Raw genomic sequence first — 16,633 nt, forward strand, 5'->3', positions numbered from 1 at the left:
ACCAGCAGAACTTTTGACCCACTTGATCTTCTGGCCTTTTTGTGCTAAATGATAGATATGTCCAAAAAATATTCTTCGAAATAAATGTAAAAGAAAACAAACACTGATAACGTGTATGACACTCTGCCATTGCAGGTCTATATTTTTTCAAATGTAAATGTAGACTTCAAATTTCTATAGCTGATAGCTTAGAAGTACTTGGGCATGCTTTCCATGGTCCAGCTCACATGTTCAGGAAACATTCATTTCTTTCAGAGAAGAAGATTAAATCACATCTAGAAACTCATCTAGCACTAAGGCAATTGTTCATCTGTTTGTTCCATATAACTGTTCATATAATTGTTATCAAATTTGTTCATACAATTTGTTCATATAATTATTTGATATTCAGGGAGGCCGACCACAGACCATGCCAGTGATGGACACAGCACAGCAAGATAAAAGGCAATAAGGGAAGCACCAAGATCCACCCAAAGTCCATGTATCCAGAATTATCCATGCAGAAGCACACCAAGAAGTAAAAGAGACACATGAAAGGAGAAACTTAGAGATACCATTGTTAAATGGCAAAATGACCACCTATACCTACTGAAATTCATAGGAGCAAGAGGAGTTAGATGCCTTTAAAACAGCTACATGAACACTGAGCAAATGGAATTTTGTGGCCAAAAGTGATTCCAATGCAAACACCTAATAGCTTGCTCTGATGAACCTCAGGCAACTTACTCAGGACTGAAAACCTGAGTGCTTTTCTCCCTCCAAGTAATTCCTAGCTCTGCCACAGACTTACTTTGAAAGGACATAACTATAACGTTCCTCTTCAACACCGAGGGGAGGATGCTTTTTTGTTTTAAAACTATTCAGGCTCTACATTTCTTTCAGGCGTTGGATGTGTCTGGCAGACAGAACAGTCACCTTTCAATCCAACATAACCATTAGAACCTCCCTAAGTGTGCCCCAAGTGTCAAGCTGCAGGTTTAACCAGGTGCTTTCCATACTTGCTGCTGAGGATCTGCTGCAGAAAAGAACCTGGCTGCTGCTTGGCCAGAGAGGGGAAGCGGGCACAGCATGATCTCTGTTTAGGCATTAAATCCTCATTGATGACATATTTTTTTGCAAGCACAAATTTTCAGCATATCTGAAATACACATTTATCTGAATATACACTTTAATCTACATTGTGCTTTCCAGAACAACCCCCAGTCTGGCTGATTTTGGAGCCTCATCCACAAGACCAGGTGCTCTAGTATCAAAGAGTGTTTTTGCATCACCTCAAATGCAAAACTCTTGATTTCCCAAGTGTTTGCTGAGCTTTATAGGCAGGTTTTACAGTGGCAGAACACAGAACGTACTATTGCCACTACCCCCTGTGGCTATTTTAATCTCCCTCTGATTGGTATAAATCACAGATACACCTTTTACTGATTGTCCTGGCATAATTCTTGTGTGAAAAAGGACTGCAATCTAGTGCTGTTTGGTTTACAGTTTGCCTGGGAGGAAATAGCCTGAAACAAATAAATGTCTGTAAGATTTATAAAAATCTTTGGTCATTAAGTATCATCCCTAAAATTCAACTGCATTTGAAATAGTGAAATAGAAAATGGAACATGCTTAGGAAAACACTTATTAACATATAAGCAAATTTATAAGCAATTTATACGCAAACCAACCAAAAGTTTTAGCAACCTTTGTAGTGTAGCACTACATATTAAGACACCTCAAGCTTTATCCATTCTATGTAGATAATTTGGAAAATAAGATCTTGCTTTCTTCTAGAGCTCTGAGGTATGATGTAAATCTCACAAGCATGAGATTAAATGTAATAGATTAAAATATGGTGATCCATCTGTTCCCACAAATGGGATCTTATCCATTTACAGCAGAAAGATTCCTGCATTTTTCAATCTGTTGAACTGAAAACAAAGTTAAAATCCTTGTGTCATGATAAAGGCTCTTCCTCTTTTTCTCAGACAGAACACCTAGAAAGAAAAACCTTTCCAGGTTTCCTGAAGCTTTGTGCCTTCAGTCACTGCCAGCTCAGAATAGATAGATAATTCATCTCAACCGATCCAAATAGACTTAAAAGAGGGAAATTATTCCAGAGAATAGTATTAAGATCACTTCTATGATAAAAAAGTAAAACTTATCTATTGCACATGACATGTGTAACCTCTTTTTAAAAATATACTGCCCAAGCAGCCCTTTTTATTCTGTGATTAGTTACATCTTTAAAAGCACAACCTTTCAGATTGATTCCCCTGCTAATTCCTGATATCTATCTCTCAAACCAATTGAGACTGCTATATACAGTCATGCAGTAGCTGCCAGTTATGATGGATGGCTAGCAGAAGTCCGGGTCAGTGTGCCAACATATATGCTGAAACTCAGAATATTTGCTCCTGAAAATATACATTGGAATATTGCCAATTAGGAATCATATGCAGTGAAGTACAATATCCTGAGTCTAAATAAGCTGTATCCCTCCTGTGTACTCACAGTACCTTAAGAGTGTTGATAATTAAACTGATTATTTAATACTATTAAAGATACAATTTTTACAAAAACATGTTCTGGGTAATATTTTGTTGATGCTCAAAATAACTTTGAGTTTTGCTTTTAAAAATCCAACGTGCATGTAATTCGCACCTAATACACAAATACATATCTTATGTATTGAGCAGACATACTGATCATTAGACTTCACCTTTTGTAAAGTATATAAAAGTATTTTTATGACTATGAGTTAATCTTCCCAGATTTAATATCAAATGTTTAATACCATATGTGTTTTTAGTTTGCTGCTGCTGGCATGAAAAGCACTTTCTCTCAGACACAAAATTTTGCTAAGGAATAAGCTCTGGAATTAGAACTCAGATTTTCATTTTTGTTTTAAAGTTAGTTAATTTTTTTCACTTGGTAGTTTTTCTTATCTGCCATTACAAAACTTTTGCATTGTTACTTTTATTTCAGTTAATCACATGCTACTTTCTTCTTCATCTCAATGAAGAAATAGTTTCCAACAAAACTCAACTTATCAGACTTTCAGACAAGACAGTCTTGCAGAAAATAGTTAATTTAATTTTATTTCAAACATGCAATGGCAGAGATTCAGAAAAGATAAAAGATTGCCCCTGTTCCTACTAAAAGAGACCAGAGGAATCAACACAGTGCAATACAAATTCACAAGTTTTCTCTTTCTCACCTCTCATGTAAGTACAGCTTCACTACTGGAAATTTTACCCCAGAGCAAATTCCTTGTTATGTAGCTGCCTACTTTCAGGTATGAATTACATGCAGGTTATTTCATGAAGTAAGGTACAGTTCATCAGATCAATAATACAAGATTATGCCACTGTGTAAACTAGCTGGAGCCTAAATGCAACATTCATGCTATACTGCTACCCACTGAAAATGTGTAACCCTAATTTCTGGAACTAAAGTTCAGATGTTGCCTTCGTTGTACATATTCTCTTCTAGAGTTCAGTTTGATTTTTAAATGTATTCCTGAAAAAGTCTCATTTTTCTCATAGTAATCCTGAATTTCTTTAATTTATAAACAAAAATAGCCAGTTTACATAAAATATATGTCAATTGTCATAAGCAAAGTTGCGGGTAGTAAAGAAGTAGGTAAGGTAATAGAGTGATCCATGATTTCCTTTTGATCACTGGGAAAGCTTCAAATAAAGCAGTTTATTAGTTTATTTGAGAGAAGATCTCACAACTCTCTTCTTTCTTGTATAGGAAGTGAGTGTACAGATTTTTTTTTTTTTTTTTTTTTTTTTGAGTGGGAGGATTGTCTCCTCTCTGTTTTTCTAAAAAAAAAAAAAAAAAAAAAAAAAGCCTGCTTCATGCATGCTCTCCCTGGCAGGTTCATGGCAAGCCAGAGGAATCAGCTGGAAGGCAGCACTTTCACCTGCTCGTGGCAGTGATGGTACCTCTCCATTATGCTGTAAGGACTGATAAAGACAAGATTTTAGTGGGTTTAATTTGCATCTTTTACAGGTACTGCAGATCCTCAGTTATTTCAACTGTGTCTTTCCTGTTTACACCTATTTATCTCTTTTTTGACTTAAACCTGATTTTTGCTTGAATAACAAGTAAATTTAACACAGAAACAAATTGCTAGCTAATAAATTAACTCGAGTTCTCAGTGTATTCATTATTGGAATCACACTTATGCAAAAGCACACAGAACACCACACAACAGTGAGTCACACACAACTGTTGGTAAAACAAATGCCAAGTCCTCCTGTAATAGCTCATCTTTTTTTATCTCAAGCCTCTGCATTTCTTCAAAATAAGAACTTTGCAAATGCTAAACCAAAGAAATATAAACCAAAGACTGAAGATGCTGTTCTATTTTCTGCCTAACTAACAGCTATTAAGAGTTATTATCTGGCACTAGTGGCATTGCTAACAGGTCACTTCACAGACTTTTCTCCTTTTCTCCCTTCCTGAGAATTCTTACATGATATATGCTGGTGGGCAAAAACAATTAACTTCATTTAATAGCTACCATTGTCTGCAAACATAAGTAGAGAGGAAATAGTTTTCCATGTGTTTATGATGGTAACAAGTGAATAAGAATACTGCTCAGGTGTGACTGCTGCACCTGGACCCCTTAACCAAACCAGCAGCAGTTTGGTACAGGAGATTTATGACATCAGGGAACAAGTAGTTTTACCAGGCTATATTTAGACTTCTTTACCCTCCTTAATCTGTGTGCTTTGTGTATATATCTTGTGTTCATTTCTTGAACATCTTTGCTGACAAAAAATGAAAAACATTGATTCAAATATGGCTTCATGTATGACTAAGAAAAAAAAGAAAAATAAGGAGGAAAGACAACAGGAAGGAATCATGGCTTGACTTCTTCATAAACCATGAAGACAATATCTGTGGAATATTTTTATATGCCTGAACAAAAGCATCTTCAAATCCATCATTCTCACCAAGAGCAGACATGTTCTCCCCCAATCTCTTGTTTTGCTGCTAGTTTTAGAAGTTCTTTCAGCTATTCTCCTAATTTCTCTTTCATTTAGGAAGAAGTTGCTTTGTCATGTTTCTAATGTCACACTGTACTAAATCACTACCATGGCTAGGAATGAGAGTGCTTCTGTGGTGTACTACAGTGTTGTTACTTCCTGGGAACAAGATGGATAGCCCTAGCATACTGTGGTGGATTCTGAAAACACAGCAGGCACCTCCACAATTCCTTTATATGACACATGGAAATACAAAGGAACATCTGGCTGTGGCAAAGCCAAGGTGACAGGCACACCTTTCTCCAAATATGTTATTTAAAAATGATCAAGTATAAAACAGCTTCTTCCCTCAGGCAGGCAAAGACAAAGGAGGAGTGCAAAGACTGAGAAATGCCATAGGGAAAGTCGAATCTCGAAAGAAAAAGTGCTCACTTTATTCCAGTCCCTCCTAAAACAGATGAGCTGCTGCTACCAGATCAATGGAAATTGCTTTGTAGTATCTTAATAATTGCACTACAAAGTACATGGTGGAACTCATCCTAACACAACCCACACAATCCCAGCTCATGGTATTTTTAAGGCAACTGAATTGTGGAAATAAATTACTCTACACAAGCTGAATATGCACCGACTAAAAGAACAGACACCATCCTTGTTGTGAATCAAGGGCTGATGTCTCAAATGAAAATGTCAGGTAGACATTCAGATGTCTTTGACATTCACTGCAATATGGGAGCCCACTTGGCCTTTATGACCTTCTCACGTCCCCAGTGTACAAAATCATCCACCTTTTGCACATTTATTTTGTGCAATAGTCAGACCACAAAGGAAATTCCTCTTTCAAATTTCAGCACACATATTAGAAAAGGAACTGGGCCGGAACAGTGGATGAGTGGTCATTCTAGTGTCTCTCCTCACCTTCACCAATCCTGAGTAAACATTTGCTTTTTGCTCCAGGTCAAAAGTCTTTGGTCTTCAAAAAAACATCGATGAGACATAATTGCTCTTTTTTTTTTTTCATAAACCAAGAAGTCCACTGTGATCATAGCCCATTAATAAATTGAAGAGCAGTTGACAAAGGCTTAAATGCTGCATCCACACGGCTTCTGCAGCACATACGCTCCAGCATATGGCTTTTCAAACCCCCTTTGCAGCAGAGAATATGCACTTTGCTGTGCATTCACAGGCCTGCTTGGTGCTAGAGCAAAGCATGACTGAATTTTGTCTACCACTTGCAAGGAAGGGCACTTGAGGGAAGACATGAAAATGTAAACTTAGTATTTTATGTCCACTTACACACTTCAAAGAGTCCATTCTGTAGCTTCAGTATTGATTTGTGGTTGATGTCTTTTGGTTTTGATGTGTTTTTCCTTTTTTTTATTTTTTCCTTTTTTAAGAAAAATAGTCTTTTCATATATTTTTCCTATTGGAGTGATGAATTCTATCACTTTTAGACCCTCTCTCACCTAAGGAGGGAAAGGGTGGCTAGTTTACTTGTCCAGGCTCTGCTGAGTTATCTGTTCTTTCAAATACTTCAGGTAAGAGGCTGTTTTATGATGTGACAGGTGGTGGCTTTCATCTTTCACATTCCTTATACTGATAACCAAGCGAGACAAAATGTTTACAGGCAAATAAAAAGAAAAAAAATAAAGAAGAATTCCTGGGTTACCAAGTTACTCTTTTGGGAAGGAATATAGAAACTGATCTTTTCACCCCAATTCTACACAGCTTTCAGTGTCTTGCCCGAATACCCTATTAAATGTATTGGGAGGGGGAAAAATCACCAGCACTGAAATGCTGACACTGTGGTTTTTCTTCATGCACCCTTATTGGCACATAGTAAATATTGTAGTTATTTGTCAAGAGAATTGAACTTTGAAGATATTTTTTCCTTGAGTGATACTTGACTGTTCTCTTTACAAAATCATTGTAGCACTGTCTCATAGCCCACACTGACAGGGAAAAAAAAAAAAAAAAAAAAAAAAAAAAAAAAAAAAAAAAGGCGAGGTACCAGAAAGAATTTAGAGTTGATGGGTGCACCAGGAAGAGCATCTTAGAGTTTTCACTTGCCACCAATTTCCATGGCAGTCCACAGTGGAGATACAGGTGCTGCTCCACCTCCAGTCTCCTGATTCCATCACACTATACATAACTACACTGAAGATTTTTCACAGCTCCACAAATAATTCTTCTGCCAAGAAACTTTTCCTTATACTCTTCTGGATGTGCTGTCCACTTCTGCATGCACCTCTTAGTGCTCAGATTCCATTCTTGTTACAATTTTTGGCTCAGTTCAGTGCTCCTCAAGGATTACACAAGTGTGCCTATGTTTCACAAGCAAGTAAAGCTGTGTCATAGGAAGTGCTGGTGTCATGATATGGCTTTATGTTAAATGGGTTGTTTTGCTGTCCCTCAAGCTAATAATAATTTAGTCCTTAATTGCCCCCCCTCCTTCCCTGTACTGTTAGTACTACCTAGATTGTATTCACTTATTCAGCTGTCAATCCATCCCTAACCCTGCCTTTTCTTCCAGATTGTTCCCTATCAATCTCCCAATCCTCATTAGTTGTTTAGAGTGCTCCCCTCCTGCTGTGTTCCCTCATTGGTTTCAGTATTGTAATTAATGCCTGCCTGGTAACCCTCCTGTTGGATCCCTACCCTGAACTCCCCCACATGGTCCCTTAAAACCCATTGTCCTCCCCTGAGGGGAGGGGCTTTTTTCAGGGATTTTTCTTTTAGAGATTCTTAGGTGCTAGCCTCTGTCTTCGAGTTAAGTTATAAAGGAACCTTGGAGCTGCAGGCTCGGCGCATCCCGCATTCCTTCTGCCGCCTGGGGCTCAGGGGGCCCGGGGGAACGTGTCCCACCCTCACAAAGAGCAGCGACAGCAAAGAGTGCGACATGCTGCTGTGGGAGACACAGCACCACCACCACCACGTCCTCAGGAGATAGGGACTGAACAGACAAAAGGAGACAGCCAAAAAGCAATTGCTCACATCTGAAGACTTCTCCAGTCTAAATGCACCATCTCCCCAACAATTCTGTTCTCAAAAAACCGTGGGGTGGTTTTTTTTTTTTTTTTTTTTGTCCCTCACAAGAAACAGTTACACAAAATACTTAACAATTTTCTGGCAATAAAAATCCCGAGTTTCCCAGCTGCTCTATTTCTCTCTGCTTGTTTTTACCCCCACTAAAGACTAGATGGAGAGCACTGGCATTGCAAAAGATTAAACAGATGTAAAACCAAAGCAGTCTGCTTGTGCAATGGACTGTGAGGAAGGTTGGTGATGCATGTTAAATGGTAAATAATAAAATCTAATTGCCATATAAACGTGCGTGGCAATCCGTCTCCCACCTAATCAATGCTAGGCCAATTACTGTGTATGAGTGGGATGACTATGGTAGAGAGGTGAAGCACATCAAATATCTTTCATTTCTTTCCTCTTCTGACCACTTCTGGATATTGTATGCACCTCAAAAACAGACAAAATCTAATGACGCTGGCATTTGCATGGCATAGTATATTTGGATCTCCCTTCCTTCTGCTATTTTTTCACTCTTTGCTTTATCAGCCAACACATGTTCTTAGCAGAGCTTGCTTTCAAAATAGTAAGGAATTCCTTTTTCCAGCAGACCTACTAGGCCTCAGAGATCATCATCTTCAAAATTCTTCCTTTGGCTACTGCTCCATGTAAAGCTGCCAAACAGCTGAGATGCTAAATATCCTCATTTTGAATGTAGGCTTGCAGAGAGTAATTTTTTTTATATGATACTACTTTTGGTCAAGACAATCACATTGAGACTCTGAGGATACTCTACGAAGCTGCCCTCTTGCAAAAAGGACTGCTCAGCTAAAATACCAGGGGTTAATGAGGGTTCACAGCAGCACATTTTAAAGCAAATTTAGGAAGTGCTTCTTCACTCTGTATCTGTGGGGGGGCTAGGGTGCAGTGGATGCATGTTTATACTAAATATACAGAGGTTTTGGTAAGTTTTAAGAGCATCTATGCTTCCTGTATTATTCCTAACATAACTTTTACTTGTTGTTCCAAAAAGACTTGAATGAAATTCCACAATTACCAGGTTATTACCTGTCAAACATAAAATAACATGTCAAACAGCTGTATGAATGAAGGCAAATCTATCCAGTCATATATGTATGAAAGACTGAGAAGAACAAGGGAGAAGAAGCAGAAAACAAAAACCCTTTTCACCATGTACTGATCTGACAGACTATTGTATTGTTGTTGACTACCCAGTGCAAGCTCTAGAATGTCTTTATTTTATCTACAACTACTGGAATAGATTTTCAATTTTTTACCCCATATTATAATTTTGCTAATTTGGATACAATTTCTGAAGGCTTAGTACTATCAAAATTATTTCCACAGCCTGGTAGACAGCATTGATGTTTAGAAGCAGCATGTGAAAAGTGGTAAAAGAAGGAAGATAAAGGAATTCCCCTTAGACCAGGTTGTCCAATGACCTATTGTTATGTACTCCCAGAACTTCATTATACAGAAAGTTCCAAAGAAGAGTTTTCAGTTTTAAGTCCCTTGTTTTTCCTCTGCACAGAGTCTGCTTTTCTACACTATCAGGAAGACAACAGTTGCATTTACCATTGTCTACTCCAATAGGTCACACTGGGAAGATCTATTTGCTGTTGACAGTATTTGGAACTCTGTACTTGGAACAGAATATTATTTCTGCATGAAGAATTCACAGCCCACTGGCAAGGTCATTATATTTAGCTCACGCATGATTATTTGAGAAATTTAAGCATTAATACTTGCTCATTTGTACAATGTTTCTGTGCTTCTTAAAGCTTTGTTTCTCTAGTAATAAAAATATAAAAGATCACTGCTGTTGATGGAGAGCTTGCAATGTAGAGAAAAGTCCTATAATGAAGCAACAATAATAACTGCCTCAGTATAAAATAACAGAGAGAAATATTATATGAAATTAAAACAATTTCAATTTCCACTGCTGAAATATGAATTCCTTGTTATTATCAAGACTAATTTGGCTCAGTATGAATAACCTATTTTGACAGGCAAATGGAATATCAATAGATTAAGGGACTGTTACACATCATCAATGAATATGACAGGCTAGTAGATCTACTGATAATTTAGTTACTTGCATTCGAAGTTTACAAGGATGAATTAATTGCCAAGCAGATCTTTATGCACATTGAAGATCTATAGTTTGGTGTATTTGTAAAACCACTGAGGTGACACCAGAAATTAATATAACTACTTTTCTTTCATGTGCTTCAGTCTAGTCTGTTTTCACAGTACTGGCCAAAAGAGCCAATGAAAAAGCACACATAGATAGAAGCAGCAGCCCAATCTCAAAAGAATAAAGGAAGCCAGGGGCCAGTGAAGAGATACAGAAATAAAAGTAAAACGGACATCAAGAGATCTAGATAGGTTATTTTTATCCAAGTAGGCAGATTCTGATGTGTGCTCTAATATGAACAGCATTTTTTGAGGCTGCAGTGATATAACAGCACAGGAATAACATATGACTTACAGTGGGCTCTAAAACTGACATTTGGGAAGGCCATATGAAAGATGATGACAGTGAGACAAGTGGAAATTATGAATGTCAGTTCAAAAAAGCAGGTCTTGACACATGAAATGATGCACGGGCAGCAAAAGTTAACCCATAAATGTTGAGCTGTGTAGGATTTTTTTCATAATGGCGATTTCCTTCTAAAAAATATATAGTTAGCATAATATCAAGATTAGGATGACTGCAGATCATCTTAGAGGATACAGCATATATACAGTGTGTATATTCTATGATCTGGAAAATTTAAAATTCGATTGGATACTGAAGTACTGAAACTACCAACTCATATAAAACTTTGTAACTACTTATTGTTCAGTCTAAAATAACTGCAGCAGTCTTTACCTTCCTGTTTGCTACAATATCTCAATTTCTCATTTCAATTTTTAAACTATTAAAAATACTAAAATACTTTAATTCTCTGATGGGTATTCCAAGATAATTCCAATTGGATTTTTGCAGGGTTTTTTTTTTTTTGTCTGCTGTTTAAAAAAGCATGTGAAAGCTTTGGGGATTAAAATACTGCCTATATGTGTAGGAGAGAAGCAAGAAGAAGATCAAACCCTAGTAGGTAAATGGATATAAAGTGTGCTTGAGGATGTCCTCCTCCTCGGAAGCAGATCATGCATCTTCAAGTACTCATTAAATAAAATAATTTCTGGCAGAACTACAGTTTCTTATACCCCATGGAAAAAAAAAATGTGGAGAGGGAAGAGATGTTATAGACATTGTAAAACTCACAGTCCGAGAAAGAGAGACATTTCTTCGGCAACAAAGAGGAACAAGGATCACAAAATGATTTGTGTTGGAAGGGATCTTAAATATCATTCAGTTCCAATCCCTTTGCCATGGGCTCAGAGCTCCATCCAACCTGGCCTTAAACAATTCTGGGGATGGGGCATCCACAAGTTGTCTGGGCAACCTATGCCAGTGCCTCAACACCCTCACAGTAAAGAATTTCTTTCTAATATCTAACTAATATCTACTCTTTCAGTTTGAAGCCATTTCCCCCTTATCCTGTCACTACAGGCCCTTGTATGAAAGTCCCTCTCTACCTTTCTTCCAGGGCTGCTTTAGTAACTGGAAGCCAAAATCAGGTCATCCCAAAGCCTTCTCCTTTCCAGACTGAACAATCCCAACCCTCCCAGCCTTTCCTCAAAGCAGAGGTGTTCCATCCCTCAGATCACCTTGGTGGCCTCCTCTGGACTGGCTCCAACAGGTCTTTGTCCCTCATGTGCTGGGGCCCCAGAGCTGGATGCAGTATTCCAGGTGGGGTCCCAGCAGGGCAGATCAGAGGGGCAGAATCCCCTCCCTCTCCTGCTGCCCACGGTGCTCCTGATGCAGCTCAGAAAATGTTTGGCTCTCTGGGCTCCCCCAGCACACATGGCCAAGTCATGCCCAGCTTCTCACCCACCAGCACCCCCAAGGTCTTTGAGGCAAAGCTGCTCTTGATCTGTTCATCCCCAGCCTGTGTTCCCACTGGGGGTTGTCCCATCCCAGGTGCAGCACCTGCTCTTGGTCTCATTAAACCCCATGATAGGACAACAGACCCACTTCTCCAGCTTGTCCAGGTCCCTCTGGATGGCATCTTGTCCTCAGGTGTGCCAACCACACCATGCAGCAAATACGCTGAGGGTGCACTCAATCCCTCTGTCTACATATTAATGAAGGTATTTAATAACAATGGTGCCAACAAGGACCCCTGAGAGACATCACTTGTCAGTAATGTTCATCAGGACTTTGAGTTGTTGACCACCACTGGATGCAACTGTCCAATCACCTTCGTATCCATCTCTTCAGTTTGGGGAAAAGGATGTTGTGGGTGACTGTGTCAAAGGGTTTACAGAAGTCCAGATAAATGATGTCTGTAATATTCCTCTTGTCCACCAGTGTAGTCACTCCTTCAAAGAAGCCAAATTCCATTTTCTCTTGTTTTTCTGTGCCCTTCGAGGCTACTCAGGCCCCTCAGAACATCAGGGCACAGCACTGAGTACAACAAGCAAGAATTCCCCTCCACCCAGCTCTTCCAAGGCCTTGAATTGCAGCCATGCCAACCATCTGACCTATCCTGAGAGCAGGACAGGGAATCTGCTCATGAAATACATGAAAGGAAATTTGCTGTTTAACTGTGTTGGCAGGCTTGAGCTGCACTGCTTTTGTTGCTCAGACTCATTTATCTCTACGGGTTATCTGCTAGAACTGCACCTCAGCAAACTTTGCTAATTTTCCCTGTGAGGAAAAATAATGCAGTTCTTGGAATCCAAACACAGAATTATTTTCACTCATTTATTTGTCTCCAATTTATAATTTACCTATCTAATTATAGCAATAATTAGGCTGCAGGATGTAATATATATATGTTTCCACAGGTAGCTGTGAAATTGTACCAGAGGTTATGCAGGGAATCAATGTGTGTGATAATGAACTTTCTGTGTTGTATAGCCAAATCCTACACCCAAAAGGAAACATATATTGGAAATTCTCTCCCATACTTTTATGGCAGCTGTCTGCTCTCCCAGACAACTTCCATGCTGTGCAGGCTCAACAATACAATCTGTGTCTTATCTTTGCACTGAATTCACTGTGTATTTGCAAAAACCCACATATAGTGGATTTCTTTTTCTAGGATCCGCTTGGATTTCAAACTCAGAAATCTGGTATCTCTACAATTACTCAGGATGGCTGCACATTTCATGCTCTCTGCACACATTTATATTTTACCTAATGATAACTCTGGCTAAGCAGAACTATTGATACCAGTAGCACGAAGTGTGATTTTGCATTTGCTTTGTTGCTAAGGCTAAGATAGTGCAGGACAATGAATTAACTGTAACTATATCAGGAACGTATATGGAGTGTTTATAGCACAAAAGAAACATGTCACTGTAAGAAGCACAGACATAAAATAGAAAAGAAGCAACTATAGTACATCTATTTTACTAAATACAAATGAAGGAAAAACAGTAATGAACGGCAATTTTTTCTCCTGTTTAGCCTGCTGGCTAAAAGGTATCAGCTTGAATCCCCTCCCAAATCCAACCAAAATTTTCATGATATATACTCTACAGTATTTAAGGGAGGCTGAATAAGCAAAATGCAGTATAATACATTTAAAACAATAAAATAAAATGAGGCATACTATTATGAGAAGAGAGAGGTTGAGGACCTGTTTATGCTAGATGAGTTTTAGAGAGGCGTTTGCTATATATTTCTGCACTGAACATGTCAGGCTTGTTATTCTTTCACTCTCCACATTCCCTGGGTGGTGAATTATAGAAAATCATCCAACACAATTCACCTTACTTGCTTCAAATCTCAGTAGGGTGGTTTTTTTTTTTTTTTTTTTTCTTCCCCCGGAGGAATTCAAGGTTAGAAAACGCAGCAGCTATGGATACAGTTTTACTTCAAAAGCTTAAGGCGAAAGTAGCGTTTTCAAAGTGCGGCACACAAAGGGATGCTGGATTGTGCAGGTTGTCCTCTCTCCTGAGCCTTCCCCGCGTAGCGCGTTCGCTGAGATCACAGCGCTCTCTAGTGCCCTCACCGAGCACATGGAGAGGACTTGATCCGCTTTCCTTAAATAACCTGACACGCCATAGACCCACCACAATCATTTTGAAAAATATGTCGAATAAAATGGCTGTGGTAATTATCAGCTCACAACAGCATTTTTTTTCTTTTTCTTTTCCTTTTTTTTTCCCCCTACCCATGCCTGATTTAACTACTAGGAAAAAAGCCAAATGTATTAAAGACATAGACATATGCATAAGTAACACTTGCCATCTTAAAAATGTCAAGGAACAAGCTGAATGCTTTTTCTCCAGCATCAAAACCAATGTTGAAACATGACACTGTTTCAGTAGAAAATCGATGATGTTTAAAAAAATGCAAACCTGAGAAATAACATGGCATAAATTCCAAATGCGACTTTAGGAATGGAGTGTGAGCCATCCAAAAAACTTTATCAGAAATGCTAGGTTTTTAAATAAAAAATCTCTTATTGAAGATTATGACATATCAGGATACTGTTTTCACAGTCTTTCTTACAATCTTAATAGCACTTTCAAGTGAGGCAAACATGTAAAGTATCACAAAATCCAGCATAATTACCAAGGTCAGCTCATTATCTGTGACTCAGAGGCAGTTAAAAGAAAATTCAGCAAGGAATAAGCTCTTGATGGAATATTAATATCTACTTTGAACATCCTGGCTTTTGAAATATCATATTTCTTTGACTGTTATGAAATTTCGGTTTTCCTGCCAAGAGACTTTTTAAAGAATGGTAAAACACATACTACTTTTAACATGACCAGAAAATACATTCTTATATCTGATTAGGTAGTCATTATTTTAAAAGTATACCAATATATCCTTTCAAAAAGATATTTTTCTCAGATGCAAATTAGCTTTTCAGAAACTCATCCATAGAACTCATTGCTATCACTCATTTTAAAAATACATATGTTTATAAAAAATGGATCTTAAGAATCTAGCTGGATTTATAACATGTAGGTTTAGTGATGTAAAACAAAGTTTACCCCACCTGCAATCGAAATTATGATACATTACATATTTAGATGAGTATGTTATGTTACTTCATAACCTATGTTCATGCAAAAGTCAAGCTTTTTACATAGACATTGTAGGCCTCCCTTAATCCCTCAACTATATTTTGGTTTATATGGGCCACTTCGTGTTACTATAATTTCTTACTCTTTTTTTTTTTTTAATTTCTATGGGATCTTCACATGTTTGAAGTTATATATACCTGTGCAGAAGTAGTACTAAGCTCGAATTGTCAGGTTAAGGTGATGTAATCTTTTGTGATAATTTTGATTATTGTAAAATAAAAGGTTTTATGCAATATTACAAAATTATATTGTACTTTTTATCCATTATTTATTCTGTTTATTATTCTGTAATGGTCCTCACTGTAGATAATACAAGAATAACTGTACTTACTTTTGAGATCTAAATTTCTGGCTCCTGCTGTGCTCTGCGTTGTGATTTTGGTGTCAATCTTTACAGTGTGTAAGTTGTTGGTATCCCTTGATATCATGACATTATGCCACTGGTTGTCATTCAGAGGTTTATTAGAACTTCCCTTGATGAGGTTAGCACCGTTTCCCAAGTCAAACACATAGTGTAAATACCTGGGAAAAGAGAAAAAATTGGAAAAGTTTCCTTTTTCTTTACATAGCAAAGGGGCAATAATTAATATGTCTAATATTTTCTATTTGCTTGTACTCCTCAGCAGAGCTGGCAAAACCAGAAGACAACAATCAATGCCAGATGGGGAAGCAACTGTCATTCCGAGAAATTGCCACTCGTTTGGATGAGTTGAGGTGCAGTCCCAAGTTTCTGGAAAGCAACAAGCACTCCATGTACCAAGACATGCATACATACGGAGAGAGAGAGAACAAGAGGGAGGCTACAAACTAGCACTTCTTTGTGGTAAACACGAGAGAAGTTATACCTATTATTTACTTTCATACATTTCAGGCATCTAGCTTCATCTGAAAGAAAGAGTCACAGTAAAGCACATGAAGTTCAACATGAAGAAACATTTATCAATCACATCTACCCAGTCAGAAAAAAGATTTGCATTCTAAACTTTCCTGTGTATTCCTCCTGTACACACATTTCGAATGGACTGGTTTTGTCGTTACACTAATCCATACATACCCTTTTACTAATTCAACCACAATGAAATCATTTCCATCGCCACTGTTAAAAAGTATCAATCCATCCAGGGAGGTGGTTTTGAACTGGAAAAAAAGGTGCATAGATGTGTACGCTTGTAGCGTGGCCAGTGCAACATAACTTGCTTTTGTTTTAAAGGTTACAGGGTCTGCTATGATGTTCCTGAACCCGAATCTTGCATTTAGCTCACAATAATCGATGTCTCCATTTTTACATAAGTCAATGTATGCCATGCCATTAAATGTGAGACTCTGTAGATGCCCAATAAAATTAGAAGGCACAGAAGACAGGTAGCGCCGTTCTGTTATTATTCCTGTTTCTATGTTGTGGAATTCCAGTCGTGTGTGATCGCCAGCCATTTGACCTTTAAACAGCA

At 38.0% G+C, this 16,633-nt stretch overlaps 1 protein-coding gene across 11 annotated transcripts in view; it reads right to left on the reverse strand.

Annotated features, from left to right (window-relative positions):
* The window catches only part of NRXN1 (neurexin 1), a 667,911-nt gene that overhangs the window by 338,981 nt on the left and 312,297 nt on the right, over window positions 1-16,633 (reverse strand). For all 11 annotated transcript variants that reach the window (XM_066316362.1, XM_066316361.1, XM_066316355.1 and 8 more), the window contains 2 exons: window positions 16,240-16,621; window positions 15,517-15,707 (listed from right to left, as the gene is read on the reverse strand). In XM_066316362.1, the coding sequence (XP_066172459.1) occupies window positions 15,517-15,707; window positions 16,240-16,621 (573 nt within the window). The remainder of the gene's footprint in view (window positions 1-15,516; window positions 15,708-16,239; window positions 16,622-16,633) is intronic.

Source organism: Sylvia atricapilla, chromosome 3 (genome assembly GCF_009819655.1).
Source record: "Sylvia atricapilla isolate bSylAtr1 chromosome 3, bSylAtr1.pri, whole genome shotgun sequence".
Classification (NCBI taxonomy): Eukaryota; Metazoa; Chordata; class Aves; order Passeriformes; family Sylviidae; genus Sylvia; species Sylvia atricapilla.